The 13,599-nt window shown below is 45.7% G+C and overlaps 1 protein-coding gene across 1 annotated transcript in view; it reads right to left on the bottom strand.

Annotated features, from left to right (window-relative positions):
* LOC109364070 (uncharacterized) overlaps positions 1-2,344 on the bottom strand; it is a 293,473-nt gene extending 291,129 nt beyond the window's left edge. Inside the window, exons 1-6 of the mRNA XM_085214099.1 lie at positions 2,260-2,344; positions 1,766-1,827; positions 1,455-1,608; positions 918-1,174; positions 717-802; positions 179-270 (exon numbers count right to left, since the gene is read on the bottom strand). Coding sequence (XP_085070225.1) covers positions 179-270; positions 717-802; positions 918-1,174; positions 1,455-1,608; positions 1,766-1,827; positions 2,260-2,344 — 736 coding nt within the window. The remainder of the gene's footprint in view (positions 1-178; positions 271-716; positions 803-917; positions 1,175-1,454; positions 1,609-1,765; positions 1,828-2,259) is intronic.
* Between the last annotated feature and the right edge of the window lie 11,255 nt (positions 2,345-13,599).

The raw sequence follows: 13,599 nt of genomic DNA, 5'->3' as shown, positions 1-13,599 counted from the left end.
GACCTGGACACTGGACTGAGTCCAGATCTGCATTCCTCCTGTGCCCATCCTGCTCTCTCTCACCCCTTTCTCAGCAGCAGGGACACACAGGGAGGTGCTCAGAAACTCCAGGGCTTACTGGCCGGGGATGAATTCCCCAGCAGAGGTTTCCTCATCCAGTTCAGGCACATTCACATACCTCTACGGGCACCCTCGCCCCATGGCTGCGACTCTCTTCGGGGCTTGAGGGAAGTCGTACCTTGGCATGTCTTTGAGCCTTCAACTTCAATTCTGGAAACAAGAAGACAACAGTGGGCTAAAGGGGCACCAAGCTTCCTCAGTGCCTGAGACAGAGAACCTGCTGGCAGGGCTCCTTGGGAGCCAGTGCCGAGCCCTTGGAGGACTCTCTGTGGGAGCTGAGGGGCACTCCAGTCTCCATCAACTTCTGCCCCCAAGCTTCTGTCGCCTAGCCCTGAACAGGGGGACCCTCCTCATTGTCCATACACCCTCCTCCCACCTCTCTCACTCAGGGCCCACAGCCACAGACCGGCCCCATTAGACTGCTCTGTCTGGGTGGATCGAGCCATGGGCCAAATGGGAACTCTCCCAGAGAAGGGCTGCTCTTGCCTAACAACAACATTGCCAGGAGAGAGGCCTCGGCAAGAAGCTGCCACAAAGCATGAGCTGAGCAACTGCTTCCTTGGCCGACTGGCTGCTGTAGGAATGGTTGTGCTCACCTAGGCAGTATGATACAGCCATCCTCACTGCATCGAGTAAATTTGTTTTTGCCTCTAAACGCAATCATATTCATCATGTTGGAGTCCTGCATCGGGATAGACACAAGTGAGCAGAGGCCACAGACACGTGTCTGTTGCTCCTAAGAGTAGCAAACCTCATTTGAGAGTGCTGCAGGGAGCCCTGGAGGCGTGCAAGCTCACCCCAAGAAGAGCGGGCAGCATGTTGCCCGTTGCATCCACCTGCAGTACGCAGTCATCAAAGAAGTTCATGATGACCTTCTGCCCTCTCAGAGAAAGAATGCCAAGTTTGCTGAAGAAGAAGTCAACTTCTTTCTTTCCTCGGAGGGTCTCAGCAAAGAAGAGCAGGGTCTCATGGATGCACTGCTCTACAATGGGCAGGCGGAAGTAAATGCTTTCAGCAATCTCCTGGAAGTCCAACGGATACTCGAATATCTCATCTGCAAAACAAATACAGACCAACCACGTCACTCCCTGCAAGAAAGGCATGTAAGCTTTGCTACCAGCTCCCAGCACGTAGCTATGAGCTGGGGAGAGCTGGGCAGATCATGCTGATGCCCAGGGGAAATGCAGCGTGCTGGGACATTCCGTGTGCACCCTCCCTCAGCAGTCTCCTGGTTGCAAGAGACTTTGCTCTTGCCATGTCACAGAGATTTCAGCACAGCAAAATGCTGGGGCTGTGCAGTGGAGCAAAACAAAGCAAAGCAGAATTCTTCTTACAAGGAATTTTGATCTTAGGCTCTTTGAGTTTGTAAAACTGCTGGATGTGGCGGTTCAGCTGGAAAACGGGTCTGTCCACATCCAGAACCCCATCCTCTCCGGCGGCAGCATGAGCTGGCACAACTGCAAAGCTCCCAATTCCAATATCCACCGCCTGAAATGTCAAACAAGAAGAGGGAGAAATGGCAGTGCTGGGCAGAGGTGGAAAAGGTGCTTGATGACCTGCTGGCCTTGGGCATGGTGTTGTGTGGCCTGCCCGCCACTCAGGCGCAAAGGGGCAAGCGGGGCCACAAGCAGGAGGTAAGGCTCACCCTCTTCTCCAGCAGCTCTCTCCGAACATAGTTGGATGTGGCCTTCCACACTTTGCAGATTTCTGGAAAGCAAAAGAAAGACCCGTCACTCTCGGAGTTGGCAACGCCCAACCACCCTGAAATCCCTTCCCCCAATGGAGGAGAGAGCGGGGTACGACCAAGCTCTCCCTTGCCCTTGACGAGCACTCGTGCTGCTGCAGCTTCCAGCACAGTTCTTGGTCATGCCCAGCGAGCGGGAAGCGCACACTGCGCCCGGGGCTGGTCTGGAGAGGGAAGGGATGCGCTTTGGGGAACGGGGGTCCTGGCACCGGCAGCAGGCCTGGGCTGCCAAAGCAATCCCTGAGCCGGCGGGCACCACCCGGCAAGGCTCTCCTTGCAGACACGAGGCCCGTCCTGAGGACCTTCCTCCAGCTGCCCAGCCCCCAGCTTTCCACACCTCGTCTCCTCTCCGTCTTTGCTACCACAGCACTGCCCCAAGGGCCCCCATGCCTTACCCGCAGTGGTGAGGTCCTTCAGTAAGGAAAGCTCCTTGGGATCCAAGGGTTCGAAGAGCAGGTAAGAGAACACCCCAGTCGCCATGCTGTGCAGCAGTTGGAGAAGCAGTGCTCACTCCCTTGCTCCTGCTCCTTGCCCCCTGGCAAGCAGCGTCTCACTCTCTCTCACAGGTTCCCCTGGCCTTCTCCTGTCGGCCGAGCAGCTCCAGTGGAACAGAGCAGCACTGGCAAGAACAGCCCTGGCACCTCCCAGGCCTCGCTGGGAAATGTGGCTGGGGGACGCTGGAGAGAGGGACTCAGAGCTGAGCCCCACTGTGATGCCATGACGTGTCACAGACGGCTGTGGGGACCCACTCACATCACAGGCCCCCCATCTTGGCCCAGCATGGGCGGGGGAGCCCAGCAAGGCCCCCAAGGGTGCTGCGCTGACACTTCCACCCTGAATAGTGTTCTCCTGGTTTCCTAGTTGCTTCGCTGTTGGGACAGCGGGGCCAGTAGCTTGTCTTTAGGTGGTAATGAAGCTCGCCAACCAGGAGACCTTGCCAGAGATCCAACTATTGACAGAGGGATTAGTACATGTTTGGATGAGACTGCCACCCTCTGGGAACGAATGTTAGTACTTTGAAAGAAAGGTATCCCTTCAAATATGGATTGAAGCATATCACAGAGGGCTGGGGGGAACTGCTTACCTCACAGGCCCCCCACATTTTGACCCAGCATGGATGAGGGATCCCAGCAAGGCCCCCAAAGGTCCTGTGCTTCAGCCTCTTTATGTCAGCTCAGCCACCCTTGTCTGGCTAGAGAGAAGCTATAGGATCAATGGAAGGAAGGTGCAGTCATGCTTCCAGCTCCAAGGAGCTCTGCACTTGCAACAGGCTGCAGAGGGTAAGCTGACTGCCCGACGCAACAAGGGCAAACAGCTGCTTTGCTTCATGGGACACTGCAAAGCCCCTCACTTGGCCCAGGTGATCCGTGATGACTTTGTTTCATTCCACAGCCATCTTCAAAGGAAGACCAACTGGACATGGCAGATGGGCTGCAGCAAGGTGTCCCAGCATGATATAACTTCTGTGTGCATTCTCCCATGCATGCTCACTGTTTCATGAGACTCTCCACACTCTGAGCAACACCACGCTGAGCCACACCATCCCGGGGGCTATAAGCATAGCTCTAGAAGAGATACACTATAGCCAGCTACCACAAGACACTCTTGTAGGTGAATGAAAAGTAGAGATGCTTACTGCAGCAAAGAGTGAAGTCCCATCACCCCCAAGCTCCAACACAAGACCAAGGACCATGAGAAGCTCCTCCCAAAAATGATATCAATTAAGCCTCTGTAAAAGCATAATGCTGTCGAGTGTAGGGACCAGTGGATAGGGCAGGGTCCAAGAGCAGTCTATTCTGGGCTAGCTCAGTGCAAGACTCACAGAATGGAAGGAAAGATGCTATGAGATGGGAATTTCACCTCACTGTGCTCTTTGATAGCTGGCCTATGTACTGCAGAAAATAAACTCCCAACACCTCACTAAGTCCTGAGGGTGGCTGAATTTTTTTCTAAAAGAGATGCTTTACTTCATGCCTGCATGGAGGTTTCTGCCTGGTAAGACAGAGTCCAGAGGTAACCAGATTAATTCATCTCCTTCATCTGCTGATCCAATCAGCAAGAGTTAGAGGAAAACGGAGATGGGAGAAGAGTGGGGTCTCACTGTAGTTGTGTAAAGGCAAATTGCAGTAACTTTAAATAGCATGCTGGCCCTGTTTTTCTTCCTACTTTCCCTGAACTCTTATTCTTAGGTATCTAGATACAAGACAATCTTTTCCTTCTTCCTTCTTAGCAGATGCTCTAGTGACTCTAGTTTGCAATGTCCCTCACAGAATGATGAAATTACAGACGCACAGAATTATAAGGGCTGGAATGACCTCTGGAGATCATCCAGTCCAACCCCTTTGGTAAAGTAGGTTCCCTACAGCAGGTCACCCTGAAAAGTGTCCATGCAAGGTTTGAATATCTCCAAAGAAGGAGACTCCATAGCCTTCCTGGGCAGCCTTAGTGCCCTGTTGCTCTCACAGTAAAGAAGTTCTTCATCATGTTTTTATTGAACTTTCCGTATTGCAGTTTTTCCCCATTTCCCCTGGTCATGCACATCACTGGAAAGGGACTGGTCCCATTCACTTGACTCCTACATTTTCAGTATTTATAAACAGTAGTGAGATACCCTCTCAATCTTCCCCAGGCTGAAAAGTCTTAGCTGTCTCAGCCTTTCCTCGTAAGACAGATGCTCTAGTCCTCTCAACATTTCTATGACCCTCCACTGGACTCTCTAGAAGATCCCTATCTTTTTTGAGCCCAGAACCAGACAGTACTACAGATGTGGCTTCACCAGAACAGAGCAGAGGGAGAAGATCACCTTCCTTGACCTGCTGGCCACACTCTTTTTAATGCATCCCAAAACATCAAAATATTAAAAACTGATATCCACACCTCTGTAAATTCTGACATTGTGCAGTTTTGGAGGATCAATATTATATACAAATTAACGTTAGCATTACCATCTTGAATGTATTGTTTGTGATCTTCACAGTTTATAAACTTTAATGCAGTTATTTGGATTTTCACAAAAAAATATGTAAAAAATAAAAGGAGGAGGAGGCAAGTACTGGCGTCTAATCCCTCATTACTGAGATTGTAGTTTTGGATTCATTAGAAAGGAATGGTCATCAAGCCCTAATGGTTAGTGTTGTTTCTTTAATATAGATTGCTTGTCCTGCAATCTGCATGTTTACTCACAAGCTTGTTATTTTGAGCACACTTCTAGTGCTAGTCCTTATTTGCATTGTGAGATGGTTTTAACTCAGATGCATGAAATGCCTTCGCAAATTGATTTTCTTTATTAGTCTGTTAGTGTTTCAGCAGCTCAGCTGTAACTGCCAGTGCAGTGGATGCCAACTCAGCAAAATTCTGGCACGGATAAACAGAAAATGGGGGATGGTAGATGTATGAGTTTTATGAGTACTCTAAGCGATTTATGAGTGACATAGCTTCTTTTTCAAACCATGACACAAAGGCTTTTCAGTGAACTGATTTCTACAGGAGAGTGTTTAATTTGTAGAATGGCGTTTTCTTGCATTTCAAATGCTTGTGACACCTCTTGTTACACGATAAAAAGCAGGAAACAATCTCAAGTTTTTTCCTACCCCTTAACTCTGTTAATTTTGTAGAAGTGTAAGAGTAACAGTGATGCTGCCTCAACAGACTAGTTGAAGAATGGTATTTATGATCATTGTAAGAACAATTAAGAAGGGGCAGCATATAGATAAAAGAAGCACAGGGAGTTGCAGGAGACTGTGAACACAGATGCTGAGTCAACAACATCACTCCTGCATCTTTTAAAAGGATAGACAGCACGGGTTCACGAAAGGCAAGTCCTGCTTGACCAAACTGATCTCTTTCTATGATTGAGTGACCTGCCTGGTGGATGAGAGAAAAGCTAATGATATGGTCTACCTTAACTTCAGCAAAGCTTTTGATACAGTCACCCACAGTATTATCCTGGAGAAGCTTGCAGCCCACGGCCTGGACATGTACACTCTTTGCTAGGTAAAGAGCTGGTTGGAGGGCCGGGCCCACAGAGTGGTGGTGAGTGGAATTAAATCCAGGTGGCAGCTGGCCACAAGTGGTGTTCCCCAGGGATTGGTACTGGGGCCTGCCCTGTTCAGTATCTTTACTGATGACCTGAATGAGGAGATTGAATGCACCCTCAGTAAGTTTGCAGATGACTTCCAGTTGGTAGGAAGTGTTGATCTACCTGGGAGTAGGAAGGCACTACAGAGGGATCTATACAGGCTGTGTAGCTGGGCTGATGCCAATGGGATGAAGTTCAACAAAACCAAGTGCTAGGTCCTGCACTTTGACAACAACCCCATGCAATGCTACAGGGCTAGGGCAGAATGGCTGGAAGGCTGCCTGGAGGAAATGAATCTGGGGGTATTGGACAGCTGAACATAAGCCAGCAGTGTGCACAGGTGACCAAGAAGGCTAATGGCATCCTGGCTTGTATCATAAATAGTGTTGCCAGCAGGACAAGGAAGGTGATCATCCCGCTGTACTTAGCTCTGATGATGCTGCACCTCAAGTACTGTGTTCAGTTTCGGGCCCCTTACTACACAAAAGACTACAAAAGAGACTGAGGCTCTGGTGTGTGTTCAGAGAAGGGCAGCTAAGCTGGTGAGCAGTCTGGAGCACAAGTCTTACGAGGTGCGGCTGAAGGGAACTGGATTGTTCAGTCTGGAGAAGACGAGGCTCAGGGGAGACCTTATTGCTCTCTATAACTACCTGAAGGGAGTTGTAGTGAGCTGAGGGTCGGCCTCTTCTCTCATGTAACTAGTAATAGGAATGGCCTCAAGCTGCAGCAGGGATGATTCAGGCTGGATATTAGGAAAAACAGCTTCTCTGAAAGAGTGATCAGGTGCTGGAAGGGCTGTCCGGGGAAGTGATGGAGTCACCCACCCTGGAGGTGTTCAAGAAACATTTAGACATTGTACCGAGGGACATGGATTAGTGAGAAATATTAATAGTAGGTGGATGGTTGGACTGCATAATCTTGGAGGTTTTTTCCAACCTCGGTGATTCTATGATTCTATGAACATTGCTTTAGCTGAGCAAGCATATCCCATTGTAGGCAAACTGCCTGGAGAAAGATAAGAACAACTTCAGAAAGTCTATGAATGTTCTTGGAGGAAAGATTCAAAGATGAGGGATTTCATAATCTATTAAAACATAGCATGACATTGTGACATTTAAAAGGCTGCTGATAAGAGTGATTAAATAGATTGTTCTTATGTAAGAACATTGAAAAATGAAACAGTAGCATGGGAGATTTCAGGTAGGTATGCCTGAATAGCTGGCTAATTAACAACAGAATGGGCTATGGGTAGAATTGGATTTTAAGTGAGGATTCAGGGCAAACATCTTGTACAAAAACACCTGTGCTTTCCTGAAGGTACTGAACAGCCTCTCGATGCTGTCTTTTCTGTTTCCACAAAGATGACCCAGACATTATGTTCTGTGTAATGCAACGAAGCTGTAACTCTGCTGGAGAAACCATGCTGACAACACTTATTCTGTGCCTTAATATTCTACACTTTCTTACTTCCTTTTGTTACTTTTCTCCAGAAACAGAAAAGGCTTGACTATGGAATCTAACATCCATACTGCTGCCTGTCACCCTCACCACATGTCCACCTTTCTTTGACAGTATTTTTGTAGATATTCATCAAAGACAGAGAGGTATAGGGAATTGCTGTTGAAAGAAACACTGTAAATTCTATATGCAAAGAGATGAAGGCAAGTTGCCATCAAACTGACTTTAACAAACCAAGGCCAGCCGGGCTTTAAGCGAGGGATAATACTGCGGCCCTGTTAATTTGTTATCAGGCAATCAGAAGAGATAAGGTCAAAAGGATCAAGAACAGAACAACGCTAGTAACTTCCTGACTATTACAAGCTGAAATTCTGATTCCTTATTCAGATCAGCTCCAGTGTAACGAAAATAGGGAGAGAATACAATTGCTGCCATAGAATTGCCTGACTTTATAAAGGCAAAATGAATGGCAGAATTTTAACATCTGCTCTTTGGTTTTATAGTTGAAACACTGTCATTCTCAGAAGATGCAGCAATTTGTCACTTTTTTATCCCTATCAGACTCCACTGGAACTTTTCTCCCTTTTCTATACATTTAAGAAGTGTGGCAAGTGAGGCACGGGCTCCATTGCTGGTGCAGAATGAAGACGTTTTTTGTAGGTACTCACAAGCTTTTATACTCCTGTAACAACCCCTTGGTCACATGTACCAGCCAGACACCTTGTTTACATCAGGTGCAAATAGCTGCCGAGCTTGTTTACTCATTTGCAAGGTCTGTTCTTCATAATGTCCTTGTTTGTCTTTATTAGCTTGAACAAGTACTTGATCTCCTTATTAATATAAAGACTATATACCAACATGCAAAAAACGAAAAAAAAAAAACCATTAATACCATCCATCAAATCAACCCACGGGTTTTTGATATGTGGCTTTTGCCCCACAAATCAAAAATTTTCTGATAGTTGTTGCATTGTTTGATGATGAGATTGGCTGCAGTATCCACAGTTTTGTTTTCTCTGACAGCTTCAGTTGGGAGGAGACTCAGAAGTTTATTTCAGACCTGAAGAAGCAATAGTAGATGCTGATGGTACAGTCAAGTAGAGCTTTATGACTCTGGCCAGGACCCATTGCAGTCCAGCACCTGTGGAAACACAAGCATAAACTCTCTACTCCCCTTCCCTCCTTTTTTTTTTTTTTATTGGGACATTTATTATTTTATTTTAAATCACTGAAATCAGATATTCAGAACCACAATTAAGAAAGCCAGGAAGGTTCAAGTAAGGTATTAGGATACAAGCAATACATTTATAAATGTATGTATGTACACATTACATTCTTAAACACCAGAAGATATGCAGCCAGTCAAGTTGGACTATCCAATCAAATATTCCTACAGTGGCAATCTACTGCACACGAGCACACGTCATTTTATACCAAATGCAATTTTCTAACTTAGCAACATGCATTCCCCTTGCATATCTGTTTCTAGTCAATCTCTGATCTTTTTTGTAAAGAAGAGAATCTTCGTTGGATTCCCACTAGTATCCCATCTTAAATAACTGACTAACCTCAACACCACCTACAAAACAGCAGTATCAGTCAGCCATAGTGTTTTCAGAAAACAGATAGAAATCTGTCGGTAAGTGAAATATTCCCTCTCTTGTAAGAAAAACTATGCTACCTACTATGGACAATAACATATTTTAAATCAGGAATCTGTTTACTGAAGTTTACTTTATATCGGCAAGGCAATGTGTTTTCACCGCTTTCAGCTGTGCCCCTGCTTTAAAGCATTTCACTGAGTATCAGAGGAAGTTAGACACAGCACAACTTTCAAACATTCTCCCCTTGTTGTTAGGCCTTCTCGATCTGCACACCATGATCTTTTATCTTAGAATTTTCTGGAGCACTGAGCAACTGCTACAAAAACTAAAAAGTTCAGAAAAATACACTGCATCAACACCAGCAGCTCGTGCTGTGAGGGTCCAAACACAGGCACGCGTCTCAGCAGCAGCTTTCCGCAGCTCTCGCTCCCACATGCTGACGACGAGTGCTGAGTGCCTGCGGTGTTGGAGAGCCTTGGCTCCGAGAGCTTCTGATCCAGCGCCTTTTGTTGTGCAGATTCTCTCCAAAAGCCCATTCACATCATGCATTGAGTACCTGTCAATTGTTCCAAAGTCTTGCAGTCACAAAGAGCGTAACTTTTCATAACACAGCTCAACAGGTTACTGTATAGAGGGAGCCGAGCCCGAATCCAAAAATCAAAATCACCGGGCAGGCGAGAGCCGAATGCAATTTCTGAACTGTCCTCCTCCCGCTCCGCTTCTTTGCAGGTCGCTCGCCAAACACGACATGAATCGCAGGGTTGCAAGTCTGGTTCCTTCCTCAGGCTCACTGGCCTGGAGCCTAACGCGTAAACTGCTCTCAAGGGCTCCAGAAGATCTTTAGCCACAGGGTCAGAGCGCGTAGCCACGCCCCACAGCCTCACTCCCTCTCTGTCCCACGTTTCTGTGTCATAGATCGTAGCCCCATCTACTCCTACGTAATGAGAGACCCACATCAAAAGTCGCCTTAAATTTAAACTTTCCACCTAAGCATGGTGCTTCTGCAAAACCATTTCCATTATTTTGCAAACCGCCTCCTGCTCCTTTGTTATACTTGTTCCCACTGTTGCCCATTGTTCATCTCTGTCCTGCAGAAGTGATTCTGGCTGTGCAGCCTGATCCTGATTTCTTTCAGCAGTTTTTGGGTACCGCTTCCTTTCAGCAGCCCTAATTCTTTGCCACGGGTCAGCTTTGATAGCTGATTATCTCCCGAGGCTGACACTTGTTGGAAATGTCCAAATAATTTTGTCAGGACGGTATCTCTGATAAAAGCAGATTTTATTCGCGATTGCAATGGCGGGCGTCCCGCAAGCAGGAGCGCGCCTATGGACACAACACGACAGTCTTTATACCCTATTTTCTCCCCCTTGCCTCCCCTCTCTCCCCTGTTTCTCCACTGGCTGGGTACTCCAGGCTCACAGTCTTATCAGAAGATTTACATTTGTCATTTACTTGTTAATTTATTTGTTATCTGGTATCAATCAGTAGCCATCCTGTTGTTTCCAAGATGTCTCAGTGCTCTTGTACTGATATGGTGATTTGCTTCAAAGTCCTCGTCAAACAAGGAGCACTGGTGGGGAATTATGCCAGGCCTTCTGATGTCTCTTCAGGCGCTTCCTCGGGCATGCCATCACTTGTTCTCTGGTTTGATCTCGTGCAGGATATTCTTGCAGTGTGTATGACAAAATATACGTATATACACCTATATACAGAGCGTGCGTTCCTGGGAAGGTTCATCTAGAGGATAAGTGATGCAAACTATCAGGGATCTTCCCCAGGTTAAGTAGAAAGACTCCTCCAAAAAACTATGACAGCAGAGATCATTAAATAAAAAAAAAAATATTATCCAATTCTAATGCAGAAACAACATTTGATTCCCACACCCTGATACAGGAACTCTGTTTGGACACCGTTTGTGACAAGTGAGGCACAGACTCCATTGCTGGTGCAGAATGAAGACGTTTATAGTATGGGCCCACAAGGTTTTATACCCCCATCACATGTACCAGCTAGGTGCCTCATGCATGTTTACATCTGTCGCAAGTAGCTGCCGAGCTTGTTTACTCATTTGCAGGGTCTTTTGTTCATCATGTCTTTGTTTCTTCCACAAATAAGAACTAAATTTTAGGAAAGAAAAAGACACAGCAGAAATATTCCTTACTATCCACAGGTTTTGGAATGGAATAGGAAATTAATGATATGTACTGCTATTGTCTTTTGTCTCTTTCCCTGGCAGTGTTGAAAGTAATCCCTTGCAGCTGAAAGCATAAACTTAAGCCTTTTTACTTTTAAAAGAAAAACCTTGTTTTCAAATAGTCATGTAAAGGTACTGATTTAAGTTACTCTTTGTGTATGTGTGGAGCAGAGCTTTAGAAAAGCTTTAGTTAGGGTCTTAGAATTGCTGTTGCATCTAGAAATACCTCCCATGTGGTACCATAAAATAGTGCATGTTCTGCATGCATGGTGATAGGACATCCTATCTGTGAAGAACAAGAGGATTACATACACATTTCAGTTCATGCACCTGAGACAGAAGTACTGCTATTCAATAGTGCTAGGAAGAAAAAGTCTTTCACACATAGTCATAGAATTAGGCCTGCCAGGGAATGAAGCATATATTCAAGTTTATTTTGAAAGTGCTTTTGTACACAGTTTGCACCCATTCAGAAAGATGAATTTGTCATAAATCTCCTTTTTTTAATAAAGACTTTTGCTGCTTGTTTGACAACAACAACAAAAAAACACTCTAGTTCAGGCAATTGTAAATAGTAGAAGCTGTTTTTAGTTTAGAATCATAGAGTGGATCATAGAATGACTTGGGCTGGAAGGGAACTTCATTGTCTAGTTTCAGCACCCCTGCTGTGGGCAGGGCTAGGTTAGGTATTTTTGGTTAGATAGGAGTTGAGCAAGAACCAGTGAGTGGGGGAGTGTTTCAAAGGACAAGTGGGAATTCTGCATCTAATAGAGGGACTTTATGAAGAGGAATTTGCAGGCTGAGTAGTTTCAGTATTTCTGCTGCCATAGATGGCCTGTGTGATAAGAGAGTGTGTGGCACTGCCAAAGACTGTCAGTTTTCTTCCTTCAGCACTCGCTCCATACTCCATGGAGCACTTTACAAGCCTAGTGATGTTTGGACTATTTGCTGTTCTATTTTCCCCTAACAACATTCTTTATCTGTATGTTGCTGTAATTCTTTCCTAAGTGCATTTTATAAACATCTTGCAGACAAGGGAATCCAGCATCAAATGTGCATGTGTACAGTTCTTTCAACTCTTCTGTTGTGAAGCTGTATTGGATCTTATAAACAGCCAATAGGAATTTAATACTGCAGTTTATAGCAAAGGCAAGCACGTAGGTCTCAAGAAAAAAAAAACACTTCTAATACAATCTTCAGATCTTTCAGATCAAAGTGTATTTTCTGCCTATCTCCTTCCTGAAAATAGGACTCTTTCAGCCAATAAACTGCTATTTTTTAATACTTTTTACAGAGCAATTTAGACATGAGATAATTCATGAACAGCTAGCTTGTGCATTTTGAATGATGAGTTTGGAAACAAACGTTTATAGAAATCTGTACTGTGTGTGCAGCAAATTGAATCTGTTGTGGCAGTGACTAGAATCACAGAATCATAAAATGATAGTATGGCTTGGGTTGAAAAGATCCACAAATATCATCCAGTTTCAACTCCCCTTCTATGTGCAAGGTCGCCAATCACCAGACCAGGCTGCCCAGAGCCACATCCAGCCTGGCCTTGAATGCCTCCGGGGATGGGGCATCCACAACCTCCTTGGGCAACCTGTTCCAGAGCCTCACTACTCTCTGGGTGAAAAACTTCCTCTTAATGTCTAACCTAAACCTCTCCTGTCTCAGTTTAAAACCATTCCCCCTTGTCCTATCACTATCTACCCTCATAAACAGCTGTTGCCCTGTTTATACACTCCATTCAGGTACTGGAAGGCCACAATGAAGTCTCCTCACAGCCTTGTTTTCTCCAAGCTAAACAAACTCAGTTCTCTCAACCTTTCCTCATAGGAGAGGTGCTCCAGCCCTCTGATCATCTTAGTGGTCCTCCTCTGGATCCACTCCAAGAGCTCCACGTCCTTCCTGTACTGGGGGCACCAGGCCTGGACTCCTAGCCTGAAGAATGGCTCAGCTGAATACACGCCACACCTAAGTAGTTAATGAACTAACTCTGCAATCTACGCTTGGCAGACTAGAGTGATGGAAAATTATAGTATAGTATAGTTCATATATTTTGGGATCACAATTTATCTCACCATTGTCCACTCCAGGATGCAAAGTATGCATCTAAGATGATAATGTAGAGAGCACGCACTTCCCAGAATACATATGAAGGGAAATGGCCATTTGATTTCCAGTCAGACACAAACAGTTTATATTATGGGAGAACTATTTTTCACTCTTAATATCTCTGGCACAAACTAACATCTTTGACTCATGAAACAGAAAACAGGAATGGTTTTTATTTCCTAAACAAGGAGTTTCACTGTAGTGCTCAGAACTCCTTGAACCCAAAGAAGCCATGCTTCAGTCTGGAGCTGAGCAATGACTTAAACCATCATGTGATGAGGCT

Source organism: Meleagris gallopavo, chromosome Z (assembly GCF_905368555.1).
Source record: "Meleagris gallopavo chromosome Z, MGAL_WU_HG_1.1, whole genome shotgun sequence".
Lineage (NCBI taxonomy): Eukaryota > Metazoa > Chordata > Aves > Galliformes > Phasianidae > Meleagris > Meleagris gallopavo.
Note: the sequence above shows the minus strand (reverse complement) of the source record. Positions and strands in the feature narration are given on the sequence as shown.